Raw genomic sequence first — 19,515 nt, forward strand, 5'->3', positions numbered from 1 at the left:
CTTTCAGGCTACAGTCCACATGGACAGTGATCACTGCAACAATATGTTAGGAGTGAACCTTGCTTCTAGCTTCTCAGAATTAGAAGGAATCAACAACTCTCTATGCTTCCGTATCATCTCACGTACGGCCCCTCTAGCACCAGCTTTACTATCACACTCCATCTCTCCAGAAATAGGACAGAGCTCTACCCTGCTCCCTGATTCTTGTCCACATTAACTGGATTACAAAGAGCCTCTAAACATCGATATTTTAAGTAGAATTGGTGTCACTGCTGTATTAATACTGACAACTTTCCACACTTTTGGAAAAAATTTTTTTTTTTAAAATATTCGCACTTAGAACTCATCACTTGCAATGTACTGCACTTTATCAACAGCTTTTCAGTGCTATATCAAACCACTCATTAGATATACAACTACCTTTCGATTTTTGAAACAAGATATTAGAACAGTATCTCTACCATTAGACTCCACTTAATGTCTCCTGATCACCTGCATCAGCCCTTTGAGACATTCCAAAGGTGACCGTTACCTACACGCAACAGCGGTTAGTTTACATGTTACAGACTTGGCTGCACAGTATTACTTCTAATACTGTCTTGAGAGGAACTGCACTCGGACTGCAAAGTACTGTTCTCAAACACATGTAAGTTAAGGAGACATATTTAAGAGTCTAATGAAAGTATGCTCCTTGCCCTGAAAAACCTAAGGAGGAATTCCTAAGAAGACATTATTACTTTTGCTTAACTGAATTTCTGTAACTAATTTTAAAGATTAGCTGCACTTACCTGGGACTTTTAAGGGGACAGAAAGGTCGATCTGGACCACAGGTATATGTTCCACACCTGGAGTGTCTTGGTATCGCTGGGAAAATGAAAATTTTTTACATTCTGAGCATTGCCAGATACAAATCTGTATAAATAGACACATTTCAAAACATCAAGCAGTTTAATCCTTTAAGTGAACATTTTAATGGATAGGAATGGAATAGCTCAGTACTAAATCCTGTGTAGTAGCAGAGTGTATTTTAAAGCCAGCTGATAACTATTATAAAATACCCTACTTTTAGCTACAGTTTTTTAACCCTGCTACTGCCCTGAAGAAGGCTTGTTGCAACTCTCTGAAGAATTTTTGGTTTGTGTTTTATTGCTAATAACTTGCCACCTCAAAAGATAAATTTTGAGATTTGAGTTGAGGAAAATGGGGCAGTCCTTAGGATATACAGGGAATAAAGCAGGTTCCTTCCCTGAAAATGGTGTTAAGAAGAGACCACAATGACCTTTTGATCCGTAAAAAACACACTGCATGTTCAAGAGGAGCATGTTCGAGCTTCAATCTCTCTTCGTTGCTCTTAATGAAGTGCCTGGCAATCTGAACCCTTCCATCACCCAGATTTGGGACAAACTACCTGCACAGGAATTTGTGACACAAGGGCAGAGAGAAGTGTTTCTCCACAGCTTTTAGAGTCCTTGCTGAAATATAAACACTGAGCTTTCCATGACAAGTTAATCCAGATTTTTCCAAACTACTCTGTAATGGGAGCTGTGACAACTACCACTTTCCTATTTCTCAACTGGAGGTCCACCAGAGATTCACAGAAAGCTCGCTGCTCTTGTGAGATTAGGTCATTTGTGAGTTTCTCAACACAAACAAGACTTACAAAAATAGTTGTAGGTAGCCACTCCAATCGGCACACTATTAAGTGATCAGAACTGCAGTGGAAATAATCAGAATGTCCCAGAGGGAAGCTGCAGCTCTGACATTCAGTAGGCCTTCACACAGCAAGAGATTTTAATTCAGACTCACTCACCTTCTGCGGGGAAGGAGAGCTTTTAATATAAAACGGGTTGTTTGCCTGTTCTTGTTTCCGGGCTTCTCGACGCTGAAAGCAAAAGAGTATTTGTAGTTAGAATGTTTGTTTATGAGCAAAGAGAGATAAAAGGCATCAAAGTGCCAAATGCAATCTCCCTGAATTTTTGGAACAATGCATAACTACTTGCAAAAAGACTACAGCATACTAGGCTTGAGTATGATAAACCAGTTTTGAGCTACAAGACATACTAGAATATAATTACAAGTACTGTTACTATTATAACTAATATTCCTTAGAACAGCCTTTCCTTGCTTTTTAATTCTAGACTAGAGAAAGTAAATTCTGAAGACCAGATGTTGATGGCAATTCAAATGTTTCTATTTTCATTTTTGCAAAGAGAGGAAGATGTGAAGATTCTTAACAATAAAAAGTTTTCTCTACAAAAACAAAAAGGTCAGAAGCAAGAAAGATGGTATCACTACTGAGAACAGTCACAATACAGTAATTCATAGAAGCTGCTAAAGTCCATGAGCAAAGATGCTGCTTCTTTTTCTGTTGATATAGAGCACACAGAATAACAGAAGTACACCAATGGAGGTGGTGTGTAAAAAACCAAATAATTACAGAGCTCAGCACAAGTGTCCATCCTCAAGACCCTGTACTTCAAAGTGAACTGCACTAGACACCAGATCAGATTTTTACAAGAGCTCAAAACTCCTAGCAAGGGCCAAGTTTTTATAGTATCTTGCTTGCATTTGGACAAGATAGGCAAGCTAGACTTCCAAAAGAATTTTATATTGGATGTATTCCACAACACCTAAAAAACATCTGTATTCAAATACATGTATTTTGTTCACATCAAATCATCAGATTTCCTGAGCTGTAGAGAGCCGAATGCCCCCCTGGCTACACGGAGAATCCACAGCAGCTCCAACTGCTTTAGTAGCATTTACAACACTACTACTGAATTATGTAGGGAAAACTCTGGCCAGTTCCTCTTCATCTATTTCTGGCTGTCTATGTCTGGAATGCCTTTGTTCCTCATCATGAAAAATTGTTTTGGGCTTTTCATCTTCAGACTCACTGTCTGATGGAGGTTCATTGATCCAGGCATCAAGGTCCAAGCTGGTAAGAATTGCAGTAAACAAATAAATAGCTTGACTCAGTACCCCTGAGTATTTCAGTGTTTCTCATCATATACTTAGCTTTACTATTTAAGAGTTTAAAAGTTTAAATAAGGCTTTGGGAGAGAGAAGGAACCTTACCCCTCTGGAACTGGTACTTTCTTCTGTGCTTTAGGAGCCACAGGGTTCAGCTCACCAGCAAACAGGGCTATTACTTCCTCAGCTACAGGTACTTCTTTTATTTGTAGCTTCTGAATATATTTTATTAGCTGAAGGATGCAAGAAGCCTAAAGACAAATGCAGGAGTAGTTTCAGTAATATTAACAAACTAAACCAAAAAAATCAACTGCAATGAATGTCAGCAGAAGACAACTGTTCTGCTCCACTAAGGGAATTAAGGGAAGCTGCATAACTGCAGGTTTAGAGCAAATGTAAAAAAATCCACGCTAACCCTCTCTTCTAGCTGTGTCCTTATGTGCTTACATAATTTTAAAATTAAATTGTTTTGAGTGAAATTCTTGCAAGCAGTCTTCAGAGGTGGTATAGAACTGGAACAAGATCTGGGCTCCGACATGAAATGTCACCACTCTTCCCAGTCCTCTAGTTTTAGAGCTTCTCTTTCACCGAGTTACACAAAGTGCAGAATAAACGCACCACTCCACTGATAACAATGGCTTATATAAAATGTGCACGTGCACAGAAAATTACATATACGCTCCAAGACAAATGAGAGACTTTGTATGATAAATTCCAAAGTAATTTTGTTCTCTTACCCTCTCCTGAACTTCTAGATCTGCACTCTGTACAAACTGAGGCAAACGCTCAATCATCAGCTGTGTAATTTCCTGAGCTGCTTCCTTTTCCCCAGATTGCTCTTTCTGCTGCAGGATGGATGCATAGAGCTTCACCATGTTCTGGACATAAACTGCCTGGATGTGGCCTGGTAGAGTTGTAACTTTAGGCCTCAACATTGCTTCTAAAGTTTGGTTTGCTTCCTCAAGGTGTCTATAAAGATAGAGTGGACAGATGAAAGACAGCAATTGAGAAATTTCAACATTTCATCAGTCTTCATGGAGAAGAATTTTTCAAAAACCTCAGCTGCAGTACAAAGTGCTGCAGAAAGACAGGACAGACTACGAATACATAATAATTTGCTCTCTGCATATTTCCCCCTTCCAAATTACAGTACAACACGGCACAGAAGAATTTACAGCTTTACCCTTTTACAGAAGGGGAGGGACACCTCAGTTTCCACCTTTACAAGTTCAGCATTCTCTCCATTAACTAAGCATTGCACTTTTAAGTGCCAAGGCCACTGACAGTCTGGATCTAGCAGCCCACCTACCTTCCTGCCATTCTGTACTTCACCACTCGCATCAATGAGGTTGTATTTCCAATCATTTACTGAACAAAAATAAAATCTAGTAGGCAATGCTTAATACACAGAAAAGAATGCAGATCATAACACTTGTTTTAATAAATCTCATGCTCTTATTCAAAACTATCTGCTTATGACTAAATAGAAGATGCACAAAAAAGTTACTGGTCCATTATGAATCGAAAGCTAAAGTTCTTTCAAATTAAAAATGTGATCAAACTGAAAAAGGAGAATATGTTCTCTTGCTTCTTAATCTACAGTTTTCTTTGCAGAACTTTTTTAATTAAACGAAGATCTGAGTTGTATCAGTGTTGCCTAAAAATATCACATCTACTATATGAATTTAAACTGGAACCAGTGTTCAGAGTGGCAATTACAAGAAGAGACACCAAACCAGATGATCGAAAGGAGACTACAGTATCATAGTCTGTCCAACTTACCAAAATGAAAGCTAGGTAAGCATGTGTATACGCACACACAACCAAGAGACAAAAACATCTATTTAAGCTAAAAGACACTTGGCACAAGAACATTGAAAATTGTGCTACTGTGGGCACAGATAAGTTTTGAGCAAAAAAGATGACTTCTAATCCTCAGAAAGATTAGGTTCTGAAAAAACCTTTCAATAAGGGCAAAACAGGGAAGAGAGCAAAAACTAATTCAGTCAAACATGGTGATTGGACATTTTCCCTATGACGTAAGTGGGGTTAGACCTTAATGGTTAAGGAGTTCCTTCAATGTCTTAAGATCTTACTGCTTATACCCACAATTATGCCTTCCTGCATGAGTGGGCAGGACTACAGAGATAAGAAAAAAGACCAGATATTCAAAATGAAGCACCTGTCTTGGCTAGAAACAGCTGAGAAGTCTTATGGGATGAGGGAGTGGGAAAGAAGCAATCATTTTGTCAGCTTTAGGGTGCATATTCTGAACTACCCTTCTCTCAAAAATACTTTTCAGTGACCTGAATCTTTGCCCGAAAGAAGCCGCTCAAAGCGTGTCAGGCTTTCTGTTTGCACTTACTCAGAGAACTCCCCACATATCCAAGCAGCAGCATAAAGCACCTCACAGATGCCATTTCTCTGGGTGTTGCTGGCTATGAGATGAGCATTGTCCAGAAGCATGGCCATTTGAGAAACTGCAAATTTACGAATAGCTTTAACTCTGATAGCTACATCTAACATCTGAGCTGCTATAAGGTGCCCATGTCGTGTGCCTTCCAACCGGGTCAGCTCCACCAAGATGCTTATGTACCTACAAAAAGTGAAAGGGATGCAATTTTACCAGCAGACAATCATGCATTACCATTGCTGATGATCTCAAAGTTGACACATAAAAACACTGACCATTCAAAGTTTGTGATATATTGATAATTGGACTGACTACAAATATCTATGATTTTGGTCAGCAGCTCATCCCGGTATGTCGTCCCTTCTGCTTTATCCACGTGAATCATCAGTTTCTTCACTATCTCCATCAAGTTCTTCTTCGATACCTGTTGAAGAGTTATTGAAGGATTGAACCAAAACTAAGCCATTTCCCGTACTTCTAATTCCATTAAAGCAGCTGCTAGCTCTTTGATGGACCTGTGTCATGTGTTAACAAGAAATCAGAACCACCTCTCTAGGCCCCAGCTTCAGTCACAACTGAGAAAGGAACCCGTTTATTTCTTTTCCATGTTGTTATTAAAGCAGAGTCAGCACAAGTATACAAGACCATGCTGTGGGAAAGCTGAGAATCAGAATTTCTAGCAGCAATACAGAAATCCAGGAGAAAATGAATCTTCTACTTCTGCCGGAGTAGCGTATTTAATAGTTTAAAACATTTCTGCTTCTAAACAAAACAAATTTAAGAGTCATTAACAGCCAACAGAATTCTAGCATTTCAAAACATAGCTGTATTAACTTGCTCTGGAAACTTATTTGTCTACACAAAGCAACCAAAATATTCAGTAAGTATCAACAGTTGTCGCAACTTGCTGCTTCCAGCTATGATCTCTCAATAAGTACATGTTAAAGACACCACTAACAAAAAATGTATGTAATAGTATTTCTACAATCATTTATTACACAGCACTCTTCCTCAGAGGCAGGGTTGAGCAAAATGGTAGACTCTTTCTCCTAGGTTATCTTTTGACTAAAGACATAACCTCCAGGAACTAAGAACGAACTCCAATTCTCTTTGCAACAACATTAAAACCACTGTCCTGATCAAACTTAATGAAGTTATTCTCATCTCATGAGGAGTACCAGACAAAAGGTTATTTTTCACTTTCTCCTCTAAAATAGGAAGCTATGAGACATATCTATCATTACCCTTTTGTGCATATATGGGGGGACACAGACTCTTGAGTGAAAGGCACTTTACTATATAAACCACAGCCCTTTCAGAGACCACACATTGTCACTACAAGATTGCCCCTGTAGCCTATGCACATTTTATAAACTGCCCTGCACAGCTGCAGAATGCATCCACAAAACTGGTGGCACACAGGAGACCAAACAGAATGAGATTCTGTACATGTCATTAAAAGGCATAACAAAATTTACAATGAAGGGCAAATCTGATGACAAAGTAGCTTAAAGCTGCCTTCTCCTGTGGTTTCAGAGTGCTCCAGACTGCTTCTCTAAGACTTCAGACTTCCTTCTCCTAAGACTTTGCATAACTTACGTCAACCTGAGCTATGGCATGCTGCAACATGGACCGCAACGCAGAACTGCACAGTCCTATCCAAAGATACCTATGGTTCACTTTAAACCTAGACTAAGGACAGAAGGAGCAGCTAAGGCTTAGGCATTAGAAAAGCAGCCTTCTGGGTGACTTCCACAGAAAACTCAGAAACTCCTTCCATTTTTTCCTGAATCAAAGTTTTTAAAGCCCTCTCATGCTGTGCCAGATCTTTGACTTGTCATAAGTGCCAGAAAAGATTTGGGAGTTATTATCACAAGATTACTGGGGAGAGGGGAAGAGAAAGTTGCATGTTTTTCTTAAACATCAGCCTCCTAAAGGGTCACGGGGGCTGGAGAGGAAATGAAATACATTAGAAACATACCATGCCATACAGGAGATCTAAAGCTCTGAGTCGGATAGACTCATCTTTGTCATCCAAACATTGGAGAATGAGATCCTTGTGAGATTGAACTGATTTAGGATGCGTTTTCAGGATTTTGGACATAGCTAACAGTCCCAGGTACTTCACTGTGAAAGACAAAATAAAACTTCATTCCAAATATAGAAACGCTGTTTTGTGTTGCGCATGAAATCTTAATACTGAGTGCTTCTACTGAAACCAACTTTAATACACTCAAAAATCTATGATGAAGAAGAGAACTTTTGAGAAATGGTTTATCACAGATTACGGTCTTTAATTTCATAATCTCATATACAGGCACATAATTACATACATATTCTTCATTTCAGTCATCTTGTACCTCAAGTTTTATCATTGATTTATATAGAAATTATGGGTTTTGAGAACAGGCATCCTAGGATGAACACAGATTTAAAAGCACTAACAGGACTGGTACATTAAGTAGCAGTCTTGTATCAACGGGAAAAATTCATAAGGCAGGAAAAAGGTTTGCACAAAAAAGGATTTCCCAGTGTTCTTTGCAGTCACAAAAATAACTTACACTACAGAATACCCCCCACTACTTTCCAAGAAGAAAGTTTATAAAAAGGGAAAACCCAGAGCATGGAAAGAAAAGTGTTTTAGATTTACAAGATCACAAACAGTAGTAATAATTAACCTCATTTGTTTTAAAAAAAGCTCATTGTAAGAAGTGCTCACTATCAAAAATTATCTCCACATTTAAAAATCCAGCAATTGTTTACAACGTACCAGGCACTACAATACTGAACAAGCTGTCTGGAGAAACAGCTCGTTGCTCTAAGACTGCTGCAATTTCTCCCCAGTGGTTGGTTGCTAAAAGCTTCCATGAAGACAAGCAACATACTTACAGTTCTGGTCAGAATCTTCTATCAATATCCTTAACTTCTGAACACAAAGCTGGAAAAAAGATCCCGTCATGCTTATTACAAGCCTTAAAAGTCTTAATTAAAATAACTCTTCATAAAGTTTATTCAATACACAAGGAAGCATTCTGACCAAGACCCGGGCTTCTAGTAAGAGGGTCTTGTTGCATTAACAGATTTCAAAACAAAAGGAACCTCTGTATGATTGTATTGATAGTAGCAGCTGAGTAAGAGAGTCAGGAAAACTCTAAATGAGAAGAATCTGCATTTTAGAGCAAAATAAATAAGAGAATTTATATAGGAAATGCTTCAGTCTGTAGGTGAGTGAGAGTGCTTCAGGGAGCTATTGCTTTAACTTTTGGCAGAGGAACAATCCAATTTCTCCACGGCACTTGGTATTACACAGTAGAGCAGAACAAATAACCCCCACCATAACCCAGCAGAGCAGAACAAATAACCCCCACCAAAACCCAGTGTTGTACCTGGATGCTAGCACTGTGATTAGGCATCCCAGAGGACAGAGAGATCAAAACTGAAATACACAAGCACAAATTTCAGTTAGTAATTCTGTGTTCTGAATGAATGCAACAACACAACACCTAAAGGTCAAGAGCTAGCTCAGCTCACAAGGAAAGATGCCAGTTTATTTTGTTGTTTGTCTGTTTGCTTGGACTTTTGGGGGAGTCTGGGGGGAGGAGAGAAGGTTGTGACACAAACTATAGTTTCATATGCCTTAAGAGTAATCATAGCAGGCAGAAAAAAAAGTGTAAAGGTAGGAACTGCTGGAACAGCCAAGTCAAAGCTGCTTTTCATTACACTTTGCTCTCATTAAGGTTACTTTACTGATATCACGTAGCAGTCAAGACTGTAAATATGTCATCAGCTACTGTATAGATGAATTTTTAAAAGTGCACTTCCCTAATGTAACGAGATGCAGCGATGGATCCTAGAGTTTAATGTAATTAGATTGGAGCTTTAATCAAGCCAGCAAGAGACTTGAGGCACAAATCAGGTACCATTGTTGATTATATTGGACATTTGCAAAGCTCTGGCAGCACACAACCCCACAGCAGAAAAGGTTGCATTATCTTGTTAACTGCTGCTGTCATATACCATGTCCATGCCAACACCAACTCTTACTGAGCAAGTCACACATGCTGACCTTAGTGACTAATAAGTATAACGGCATTTTGCTCTCTGTAATCCTGCAAAGCTACATTTCAGAGAAGGCGTGTTGGATGCTATCATTTCAGGTCACGCAAAGAGCTGGCAGGTGCAAGGTGCTGCTCTAATGCAGGCACACAGCTCCACATCTCATTTTCTGAATTTGAGTTTTACATTACAGTCCCTGAGGTGTCCTGGGTGTGTGAATTTCTCTTTGACCCACAGAATTATCCTGTTGTATCTCAGTGAAGCACACTCTCATCCACAACAGAATTAACCTCCGTGTTATTTTTCCCCCCCATCATAATGTCATCTCACATTTCCCTGAAGGAATGAACGAATACAAAGCGAGTGAGAGATCACCCTTTCCTCTTTGAACTGACCCAGTACAGCAAGTTCCTGCATCATTACCCAAACTACCCACAAGAGACAGGCTTGTGGCCAAACTGTGGATTTCAATAACTCTCTCTACTTCCACACTATGACAGGAAAATGCCAAGTCTGAGCTGGAATACTGTTATCCCTTTTTGCCTTTGTTTCTCTCGTCATCCCCGTTAAGGAGTTCACATCCCCTCCCCAGAAACTGAAACTGTAAATCAATGATTCCAATTACCTCCTTTAAGGAATTACACCAAGTTTTTAAGCTGTGAAATTGTAGAATTAAAAAATAAGTCTGCTCCTTCATCACATAAGAAAACTTTGTCAAAGTTTCCATGAGGCACCAGTCTTTTTAAATTCTATTGCTGCTGGTATATTTCGGAGTTCTAGCAACATTTAGGAGCTTGCATATAAACAATCACTCATTGTTTGTACTTCATTTCAGCCTTTAGCAAATACAACACAGCTGTAGTAACTTAGCCTCATCGACTGACAACAAAGGATTTCAGTTACAGTTACACAGTAACACAAATCAAAAGTTTGCCAGGCAACTTATTTCAGTTATAAAATACATTAAGTTAAAAAAAGATTTACAGGTGGTGTTAATTGATGACAAAGTTCATAATGTTTTTTTCTAGGTTACAAATTTCAGTTCTCACCTGCTATTACTGTGTTCACACATTCATATAAGAGAGACATGGCAGAGGTGCTGAAACAGAAATAAAGTATTTTAAATAAGGAATAAAACCGGCACATTTTGAAGAGTTGTCAGCAATATCTTGGAGCTAGTTAACACCTTTAATTACACAAGAAATTGCCAGTATTCTGTTCCATATACCTTCAAACTAGATGAAATGATTCTCACTTAAAAACTGTTGGGGGGAGGAAGGGCTACTGTATGTTTAAAAAAAAAAAAAACTTCTCTGAAAAGAAGCAAGTAACAGCACTGTAACACAAGGAATGAGGAAGGAAGCAGTTACTCAAAACCTCAGTACCAGTTACAGAGCACTGAAGCAATCTTGTCCAAGGATCAAATCAAATCCTCCGCTCAAGGTCAAAAATTCACGATAAGGCAGGCAGATGGAGAACCTCAAGTCCCTTTCTCCAAAGCGAACAAGTCATGCACAAGCACCAGACTGTTCTGGCGTGCAGGTACACACTTGCTCATCCCTGTGAGCGAGCAACCCATTTTCAATGTCTGATTTCCCCCCAAACTTAAATTCAAGACAACTTTTGCCAGCTGAACACACATACAGTGCACACATAGAGAAATTCTGAGGATTTCAAAGGTACCTACAAATCCTGATCTACACAAGAGGGAAACGCAGCAAACCTCACAAATAACAAAGGAGCAGACTCCAGAAACAAGGTCTGCAAAGGTAATGAGCAAACAACTCTGCAGGCAGCAGTCAGAAGCGATAGCGTGAAGGTCACTCAGCACACCATATACGTGACTCTAGTACGCTCAGAACCAAACAATCATTTTTGCTCCCTATGCACTTCGTGGTGGATGGCAGGGTGGTTTGCCTTATGCGTAAGTGATATGAGATCCAAAGTGACTGAATGGAGACCAAACCGAACAGGATTAAGTCCTCACAAATAATAAAATGAATGACTAATGTGGGAGTTGGGGAGAGGAGGCAGAGGCAGGATTGAAGACATACTGTCCATCTTCCTGCTTTTTCTGGCGAAGTACTGTTTCTGGTGAATTTGTATCTATTTGTTACTGCTGCAAAAACCCTTTTTAGGTATTTGGATGCAAGGCTGCTGGCTCGTCTGCTCTGAACCAGCCTCAAAGGTATACTAGGAGGATGGACAGAAATTGGTTGGCTAGAGCTGCTCTCATGGCTACACAGATATCTGTTTAAAGTTTGCTCATTCCCATTTATCTTCTTGCTCTGCCACATGAAGAGAAACAAACCTTTTAACTTAACAACTCATGCATAAGATCACACTTTTTTTTTAATAACTGGGAAAATACATGTATTCCCTCCAAAATATCTACTTTCTGATTTCAGTTCAGAATTAAATCCAAAACAACACTACAAACCAGCTTTAACAAGGGACAAGGAAATATCTTCACATTTATCTAATCTGTATTTAGGACATATATTAAAGCAACCTCTTCCAAAACATGTCTGGGCTGACAAAGGCATGAGAAACAACTTTAATATACTCCTTATCATGCTGCTTTGGTGGGTAAGGCACTTTCAAAAAAGTCAAGAGCCAAATGTGTGTAGGTGAACAGAAGAGGCAAATATTTAAGGCAGAGTTTTCACATGTTCTCCATAGCCATCTCTGGCTTATAACGAAGTGAAAGGAAAGCAAATTGTTCCAAGTTTCAAGTATACTTTGGAGAAATTAATTCTGACAGTCAGACACCCAAAGACTTTGCTTTAAGGTATTTTATCTCACTCAGGTTTTTCAGAAATAGTCCTGATGTGATTACCTTTTGATACTTGAAGCCGATATATCGAGACTCAAGAAAAAGTTCAGAAATGCATCCACAGACCTAGCTACTGACCTACCTAACAGGCACTTCACCAATCCTGAATGAACAAAGTAACACTTGTCACACATACCTATGGATGAGGTTGGTCAGAGGCTCAATCAGTTTCTTTCCCAGCCTAGGTTCTAATGGAGTAAGAGCACCAAACTATGAAAAAAGAAGCGCAGACAAGAAAGTGATTTAATAGCTGCTTTTACACAGTATAAAAACATTATTTAAATTGCAGCTCATTATATTTAAACGAAGCTATATTAAAATATTTTTCTCTCTTCGGTTATGTTCACAAACACTAGAAGATATTCCTGGTTTCTTTTTATTCGGATTTAATGGTAACTATACCTCCAAGCAAGAAATCTGTTTTCTCACCCAAGGTATTTTAATGAGAACCCCAATCCTGTAAACATAGATCCAGAATACTTGCCAGTTTTATAATTTTAATGAGAACCCAATTATTGGTTGACGACGTCATCAACTTGAAAAAGAGTGGAGCAAGGGAAAGGTAGTTTTTGGGATTGCGTCGAGCCAGCTCACAAATAACATTTACTGCAGCAGACTGCACACCTGGGAAAAAGAAGTGGGAAAAGCAGAAATCTCATCAACGCTTTAATTGTAATTGAAGTTTCTGGTGCAGAACCCCCAGAACAAAAGCAGCTAAAGATTCAGACTTGTGTGTCAAGAGGAATGGTTCAGCCTCATTACCAACTAAACACGAGAATGCAAAAACAAACTGAGAAAGGATTTTATTTAATGTTGGCTATTTTCTAATATATCAGCAGGCTGGGTATCCGCTTTGGGTCCAGTATTAGAAAGAACAGGACACAGCCAGCCTCCTTCTCCCTTTACTGTGGATAGCTTGTTTGTGCGACACAGACAACATAATAATCAATAATCCTACCCACCATAAAGTTTCCAAACACTCTTGCTTCTTTGAAATGTATTATTTAGACATGTTTAAATATAACACAAAAATAATGAATCCTTAAACAATCTGACAGGACAAGTTCATTCCCTTCTAATTGCTCAGCCTCTAAATTGATCGTTCTCAATTTGGAACCTTTTAATCTAGATAGTCTGTGCTTTCTAGTAGAGAACAGTCCTTTTCTCCATAAAGCATAACAGGTGTTTTCTTCCTCTGTTTGCAGGTGAGGGGTGTGTGTGCTTTGCTTTCTTTAAAAACACTGTCCCTGGAAGATGCATCTTACATGCCCACACCAAATTAGACCAGCACATGCAATTAAATTTCTCCCTCTAAACACACATGCAAATCAACTAGAGATCACAGAACTGCATCACACAAAGAATTCTTGAAACAAGTGTACAGTGTTTTGGTTTAGTGAGGGAAGACCAGCACCTTCCAGGAAGACTGAGTAGAAGTGTGAATGATACAGAGCAATTGCAAATCTCCTGTGCTGCAGCTGAATTGCACTGACACAGTACTGAATGGCCCAAACAGCAGTCTGGACTCAAAGTTTAAATTTAAAAAATAGAAAAAAAAAAAAACCTAAGTGATGTGAAATTATTTTAAGTACATCCACTGCACAACAAAGCAGCTTTGTAAAAGAGCACAGGAAACAACAACAACAAAAACCCAAACCCTGAAGTCAACCGAAATATTTTCAATAGCCAAGCTAAGTAAGCAACAAACCAGGAATCCTTAAGTAGCTTTGTCCCATGAAGGTTTAATCCACTGATATTGTTTTAATAGCTTTGGGTTTGAAGTAAGAATTGGACATTTTAAAGAATGTATTTTTAGTATGGCAACATCTGTCAAAACTCTCATATGCTCATCTACCTATTAAACAGGCGAATCAGTACCCAAAAGGTGATTACAGCATTTTTCATGTATTCTTCTCTCCACAAGCTCTAAAAGCACGTATACCTAGATGTTTTGGAGGAGAAGTAATTTACTAAAATCCACTCACCAGGATCTGGATCTTCAAGTTTCTCTTTAAGGCGAGGAAATGCAGGACGGAGGGACTCTGGGTATTTCAAAAAAACTTTGTACATGATTAACACTGCCTTCTTCCTGATATAAGGCTTTGTATGAGACATCTGTTAATGAAACAACTGCAATCAGGCTTTTAGCAAATTTGTGTTTCCAGAGTTCTTCTCAAGGTCCTTCTGGGAGACTCAACTACTTTTCAAAAACTCAGCTTCGAGGGGAGAGCAAAATACTGTCATTTATCACCAAAACTAACAGAAATATTCAAGCTAATCCTCTTGAGCTAACTACGGTCTGTAAAGGCTCTCTAAAAACCCCACAAGAACATAGAGTCAGTTTTCACATGTAACAGTTCTAAATTTAACAGATATTTACCAGATTTGAGCAATTTAACATTCTTTAATTACAGGGAAAAGTTACTTCAATCGTATCAACTCACCAGTGTCATGATGTCATTTGCCAAGTCCCTGGCAAGATCTGGAGTAACAAAACAGGACAAGCCAGTCAGTGCAACTCCAGTATCATACTGGTTAGGGCTACTCAGATCCTAAAAAAGGAAAAACAGGCTCAACAATTTAAGATCACACAGGATGTTGAGAAACAATTTTCTCAGTGAATTTTATTCACTCAACACAAACGAAGCAGAGCTTCTACTTCATGGGAATATTTATATCAACTATTAACAGAAATACCCTCCAACACGTGCTAAAATACAGCTATAGCCTAGGGTTTAATAATGGGCATGAGGAATCATAATTAAACAATAGATGGATGACTACAACATAAAAGCAATTAGAGATATCATACATTGGTGGTATTTTAGGAATGACGAATAATTTTTAAAAACTCATGACACAATGACAAACATGTTTAAACTCCTAAAAAACTGGTATTAAATACTAACCTGCTAAGTCAAAGCCCAACTGTTACCAGCTTCACTAGGAACAGGCACTCTTGCTGAGTGCTTAACAGTGCCCTAGCTTAATCTCTGTATTAGCGAAATGAGATTACTTTCCTTCCAAGCTGATGGCAGCACCATAACTTTCAGTCCCTAAAGACGTAACACAAGCTAGGGTGTAGAATACATTTTATTGGTCAAGTTTCCTTGGACTTATTTGTAGTCAGTATCCGACATAGTCCTACACAGCCCTTCAGGTATTTCCAAGCTTCAGACTCTTAACAATATTAATATGCATATCTGAGTACGTTCAAATATAGATTATAAAACCAGACCTCATTGAATGCAGAGCACAGGATCACTCCTTAACTGCAGTTACACGAAGGGAACGGCACAGAGCGTTCCCACATGGACTACTGGAATTAACCGTCCAGATTCACGTGTACAGAGAGGCTGCTGTAAGAGAGCTAAACATAGCCAGGCCTTCAGGGTTCTGTGCCATTTGCATCTCATTTTAAAACCTTTTGCAGGTGGTAGGAAATTAGATTGTCCTTTAAGAATAATGAAATCTATTTCTTAAGGAGCAACAAAACTTTGCAATTCATTCTGGCTTTAATGTATTTTGAGAACTAATAACCTCTTAAAATACAAAGTTGCTAGATCAATGAAACATGAAAAAGCACCTTTATTTATGCCTTTAAGTAAAAACTCAGGCACAAAAAGGAAGGAATAGCCTAGAAAGTGACTGAAATTCAGTATAATGAAATCTCCGTAATAAAGAAAATGGATGGACATTATTAAAAATATGCACTTGTCAGAACAGAACAGTTTAAAAGATAAAGGGAAAAGCGCTAGTTCTTTAGGAAAGATACTGGATAACATCCCACTGATCTTTTTTAAGCAAGTAAAAGATTTTAGCTACTTAGATGGTAAAAATGTAGGCACATCTTGTACTGATCAGTCAAGTTTTAAAGCAGTGATACTTTAAAAAATTAAACTTAAGAGCTTCAAAAATATATCTGTAATCTGAAGAATAGGAAAATAATCCTGCAACTCAATGACTGAAAAAATTCAAGTGATAAAGCTGTATGAAAATGAATACAACACACTTCGGTACATTAATACAGAACACAACTTTACATATACTCTTCACCATTTTTACACACAATTATGCCAAACAAGTCAAAAGCCTGATCTGTTATTACCATAAGAAAACAGGCCCTCACAAATAGAAATTTTGTGGAGCCAGGTGACTGCTGATTTTACTTCAGGAATGGGGACATTTTTCTTACCCATTACATTCTTAGAAGGGCTGCCTAAGAGACTAGAAATATTAACAAAGGTTACTGTTGTCACCATTCACATTCTGTGATGAATAAACATAGAGAGCTGGTATGAGACAGCACGAGAGAAGCCTGTGAACAGCTCCTGAGTATTTCATTAATCCTTCAGCTTGTGGAATGAGAGTAGCGACAGAGAGAATGACAGAATTCTACTTACACACCTTTAGATTCCTAAAAGGCAAATACTTCATACAGATTTGAAAATACAAGCAGGGAGACATTGCAAGAAAAAAAATTAAGAACTGAAGTCAAAAGTTTACCTTTCGGATCTGATTAGTAGTCAACATAATTACATCAGTCCCTTCATGAAAGCACTGAGAGGCAGCTAGGTAACCGATTCTCTGTAAAAAGGCAAGGAGAAAAAAAAATTAAAAGTATGTTTAGACAATGTTTAGATGAACAACAAGTGGTAGCTTCATGAGCAATATTAAAGATGAACAATTAGACAGGAGGTTTGCATAGCAGAAGAGATATGACAGGGTTCTCTATTCTTTCCCAATATAAATCCCCTTTTCTAATCTCAAACAAGTAATATCTCCAGGGATAATACATTTATCTTAAGGATATTAAACTAGCTTCACCTCTACTTTGTTGGAACATGCAGGTTCAATGACCACAAAGATGTAGAAATAAGGCAGGATTGTCAGTAGGAGAAATGGAGAATATTACATATATTTTGTCTGTGTTGCATTTAGTACAAAGCAAGAATAACATTCCTTGACTCCCGACTTTCAGGTACTAAAGCCCAATTTGGAAACTATTCCTCACGAGGTAATATTCTGCCCCATTTGGCAAAAAAGGTCTGCAACATAGAGCATGAACAAGACCTTTCAAGAAAAATTAAAAAGCCAAATATGGCTGCTACTAGGAATCTTAGGTGGTCTTCACATAAAAAATTACCCTATTTTTTCACAAAAGATATTTGACAGCTATTGTCAAACATCTGGTGGAAAAAGCCTACACTAGCAGGTCAAGTATTATCCATATACTAGAAACAAATACAGTCTACTTCCTTTCTGTATTGAAGAAAGCAAACCAAAAGAAGATGACGTACCAATGCATTCATTAAATACAGTAATGAAACAGCTTGGCTAGTACAGTTGTAGTTACATAGAGAACTCACTTTGAATGTAAACTTTGATGCACTCATGACTTCAATAATATTGAAAGCAGCCCAACTGATGTCGTAGCCCAGCATCTGTAACTGTGAGCAGAGAAGCCAAGATAACAAACTTCTGAAATGAGAGACTCAAAATAGGTAAAGATACCTCAGAAAATTGAAGCTGGAACAAGAGCCCCAAAGTAATATACTATAAGACATCTCCAGTTTGAGTAATGTTACATTCTACACCACTTGCAGTAAGTGAAAGAAGCCTCGAAGTTCCACCAGAAGCAAGTTTTAAATAGTTTGCATTTATTCCAGGTACTACCTATGCAGTTACATAAGCATCATTGTGAAGGGTTTTTTCCATGGATTTTTTTTTTAAAATAAAAACCAGAACAGAACCACAAAAATAGTTCTTTAACAGTATTCCCCTCCTCTCCTTGACAAAGGACTGCACAAAGAGAAACAAACACCAGTTTCAAGTGCTCATGCCACTGTGTGATAAGAAACAATTCAGTTGAAAACAACTTTTAAAATTGGATTAGTTTTAAATCAGATCAGCTTCCTGACCTATCTCACTAAAATAAAATTGTACCAATGCTAGTACCAGCACAATGAACAGAATGGGAATATGCAGCCTCTGATGTCAGACACGCGTGGGAGCGTTTTCACCTGCAGCCTGCACTTACAACAGTCTAAGAAACTGCAGTCTGAGAAAAGCAGGCATTCAGACCAAAGACTAGCTCCTAGTCAGCAAGAAAGAAAAAAGTAAAGATGCGATTACTTTATATCCCAGCAAGGCACTTACATATGTAAGTTTGCAGACTGCATTTGCTTTCACGGCAATGTTATCCTGCTTCAGCTCCTGCTTGATCTCATCGATGCACTGGGAGATGTATTTTGCCTGAGGAAAACAAACAAAAATTTGTGCTCATTTACCAGTTTTGTTGGCGGGAGAAGCAGCAGAATTCATCATTTGCAAGCACCAAGTCTCACACACGCACACGCTATTTAGGTAAGCACTTCATTCTGACGAAACTACTCATTAACAAGAAACATCACAACTCTACTACAAAACCAAAAGTACACCGAGACGTTTCTTCAGTGGTTTCCCTTCTCGCAATTACACTGTTGAGTTCAGAGCTCTAGTTTCAAAGATTTGTGAAAAAAAGGTGTTCAATGGAGACTGTGTACCTAGGGGTCTGAACAAAACCTGAGTTCCACCATTCCTAGAACATACACTAATCACTTACCTCGATGGGAAGTCGGAGATCACCCATTCATTACGTGTCTAGAAAAAACTATGTCAAACGCTATTAATAGCCCACAAATTTAAGGCGACTGACGAATATCCTATGAGTTACTCTTCTTTTTGGCACACTGTACACAGATGTCACTGCAGATGTGCACCCACAAAGCCCTCACGCCTGAAGAGACACAGCACAAGTCTTGTACGGGGTGCAGGTACTCCTGGCTGTAACCCTTGCCGTCCTCCCCAACCATGGCAAGGACACCCCCTCCGTGGTTCACGACTTAGATGAGCGATTTTGCCATTTACACATTTTGATAAGCAACAGTTATTTGTATGAATTTCTCAGTAATTCAGAGAGCCAAATGTCACAATGTTTACATTTAAATATTGGTCCTTCATTTCTTTCCAAACAATAACGTCTGTGCTTGTGGGAGGGATGTGGCAAATGCATGATTTAAAAATATCTTTACAGATTTTACTTTAGAAGTAGGCTTAGCTCAGTCAGAGACTCTTCCAGTTCATAATTAATTATGATTTAAGTAATGAAGGTATCTGCTACAGAAATAATGAAAATTTAAAAGCAGAGGAATAACCTCTCTTTAGAAAGCCACACATGTACCAGGGCATTTCACAT

At 38.5% G+C, this 19,515-nt stretch overlaps 1 protein-coding gene across 1 annotated transcript in view; it reads right to left on the reverse strand.

Moving 5' to 3' along the window:
• Positions 1-19,132, reverse strand: part of AP3D1 (adaptor-related protein complex 3, delta 1 subunit) — a 30,221-nt gene extending 11,089 nt beyond the window's left edge. Inside the window, exons 1-19 of the mRNA XM_009577782.1 lie at positions 19,055-19,132; positions 18,438-18,533; positions 17,648-17,728; positions 16,785-16,865; positions 14,723-14,830; positions 14,264-14,393; positions 12,763-12,902; positions 12,415-12,488; positions 10,492-10,541; positions 8,773-8,822; positions 8,276-8,324; positions 7,368-7,513; positions 5,662-5,810; positions 5,339-5,569; positions 3,711-3,942; positions 3,079-3,224; positions 2,797-2,938; positions 1,811-1,882; positions 786-864 (exon numbers count right to left, since the gene is read on the reverse strand). Of these exons, the coding sequence (XP_009576077.1) occupies positions 786-864; positions 1,811-1,882; positions 2,797-2,938; positions 3,079-3,224; positions 3,711-3,942; positions 5,339-5,569; positions 5,662-5,810; positions 7,368-7,513; positions 8,276-8,324; positions 8,773-8,822; positions 10,492-10,541; positions 12,415-12,488; positions 12,763-12,902; positions 14,264-14,393; positions 14,723-14,830; positions 16,785-16,865; positions 17,648-17,728; positions 18,438-18,533; positions 19,055-19,132 (2,134 nt within the window). The remainder of the gene's footprint in view (positions 1-785; positions 865-1,810; positions 1,883-2,796; positions 2,939-3,078; positions 3,225-3,710; positions 3,943-5,338; positions 5,570-5,661; positions 5,811-7,367; positions 7,514-8,275; positions 8,325-8,772; positions 8,823-10,491; positions 10,542-12,414; positions 12,489-12,762; positions 12,903-14,263; positions 14,394-14,722; positions 14,831-16,784; positions 16,866-17,647; positions 17,729-18,437; positions 18,534-19,054) is intronic.
• Positions 19,133-19,515: the final 383 nt, after the last annotated feature.

The sequence above is a fragment of the Fulmarus glacialis genome, unplaced genomic scaffold (assembly GCF_000690835.1).
Source record: "Fulmarus glacialis isolate BGI_N327 unplaced genomic scaffold, ASM69083v1 scaffold5045, whole genome shotgun sequence".
Classification (NCBI taxonomy): Eukaryota; Metazoa; Chordata; class Aves; order Procellariiformes; family Procellariidae; genus Fulmarus; species Fulmarus glacialis.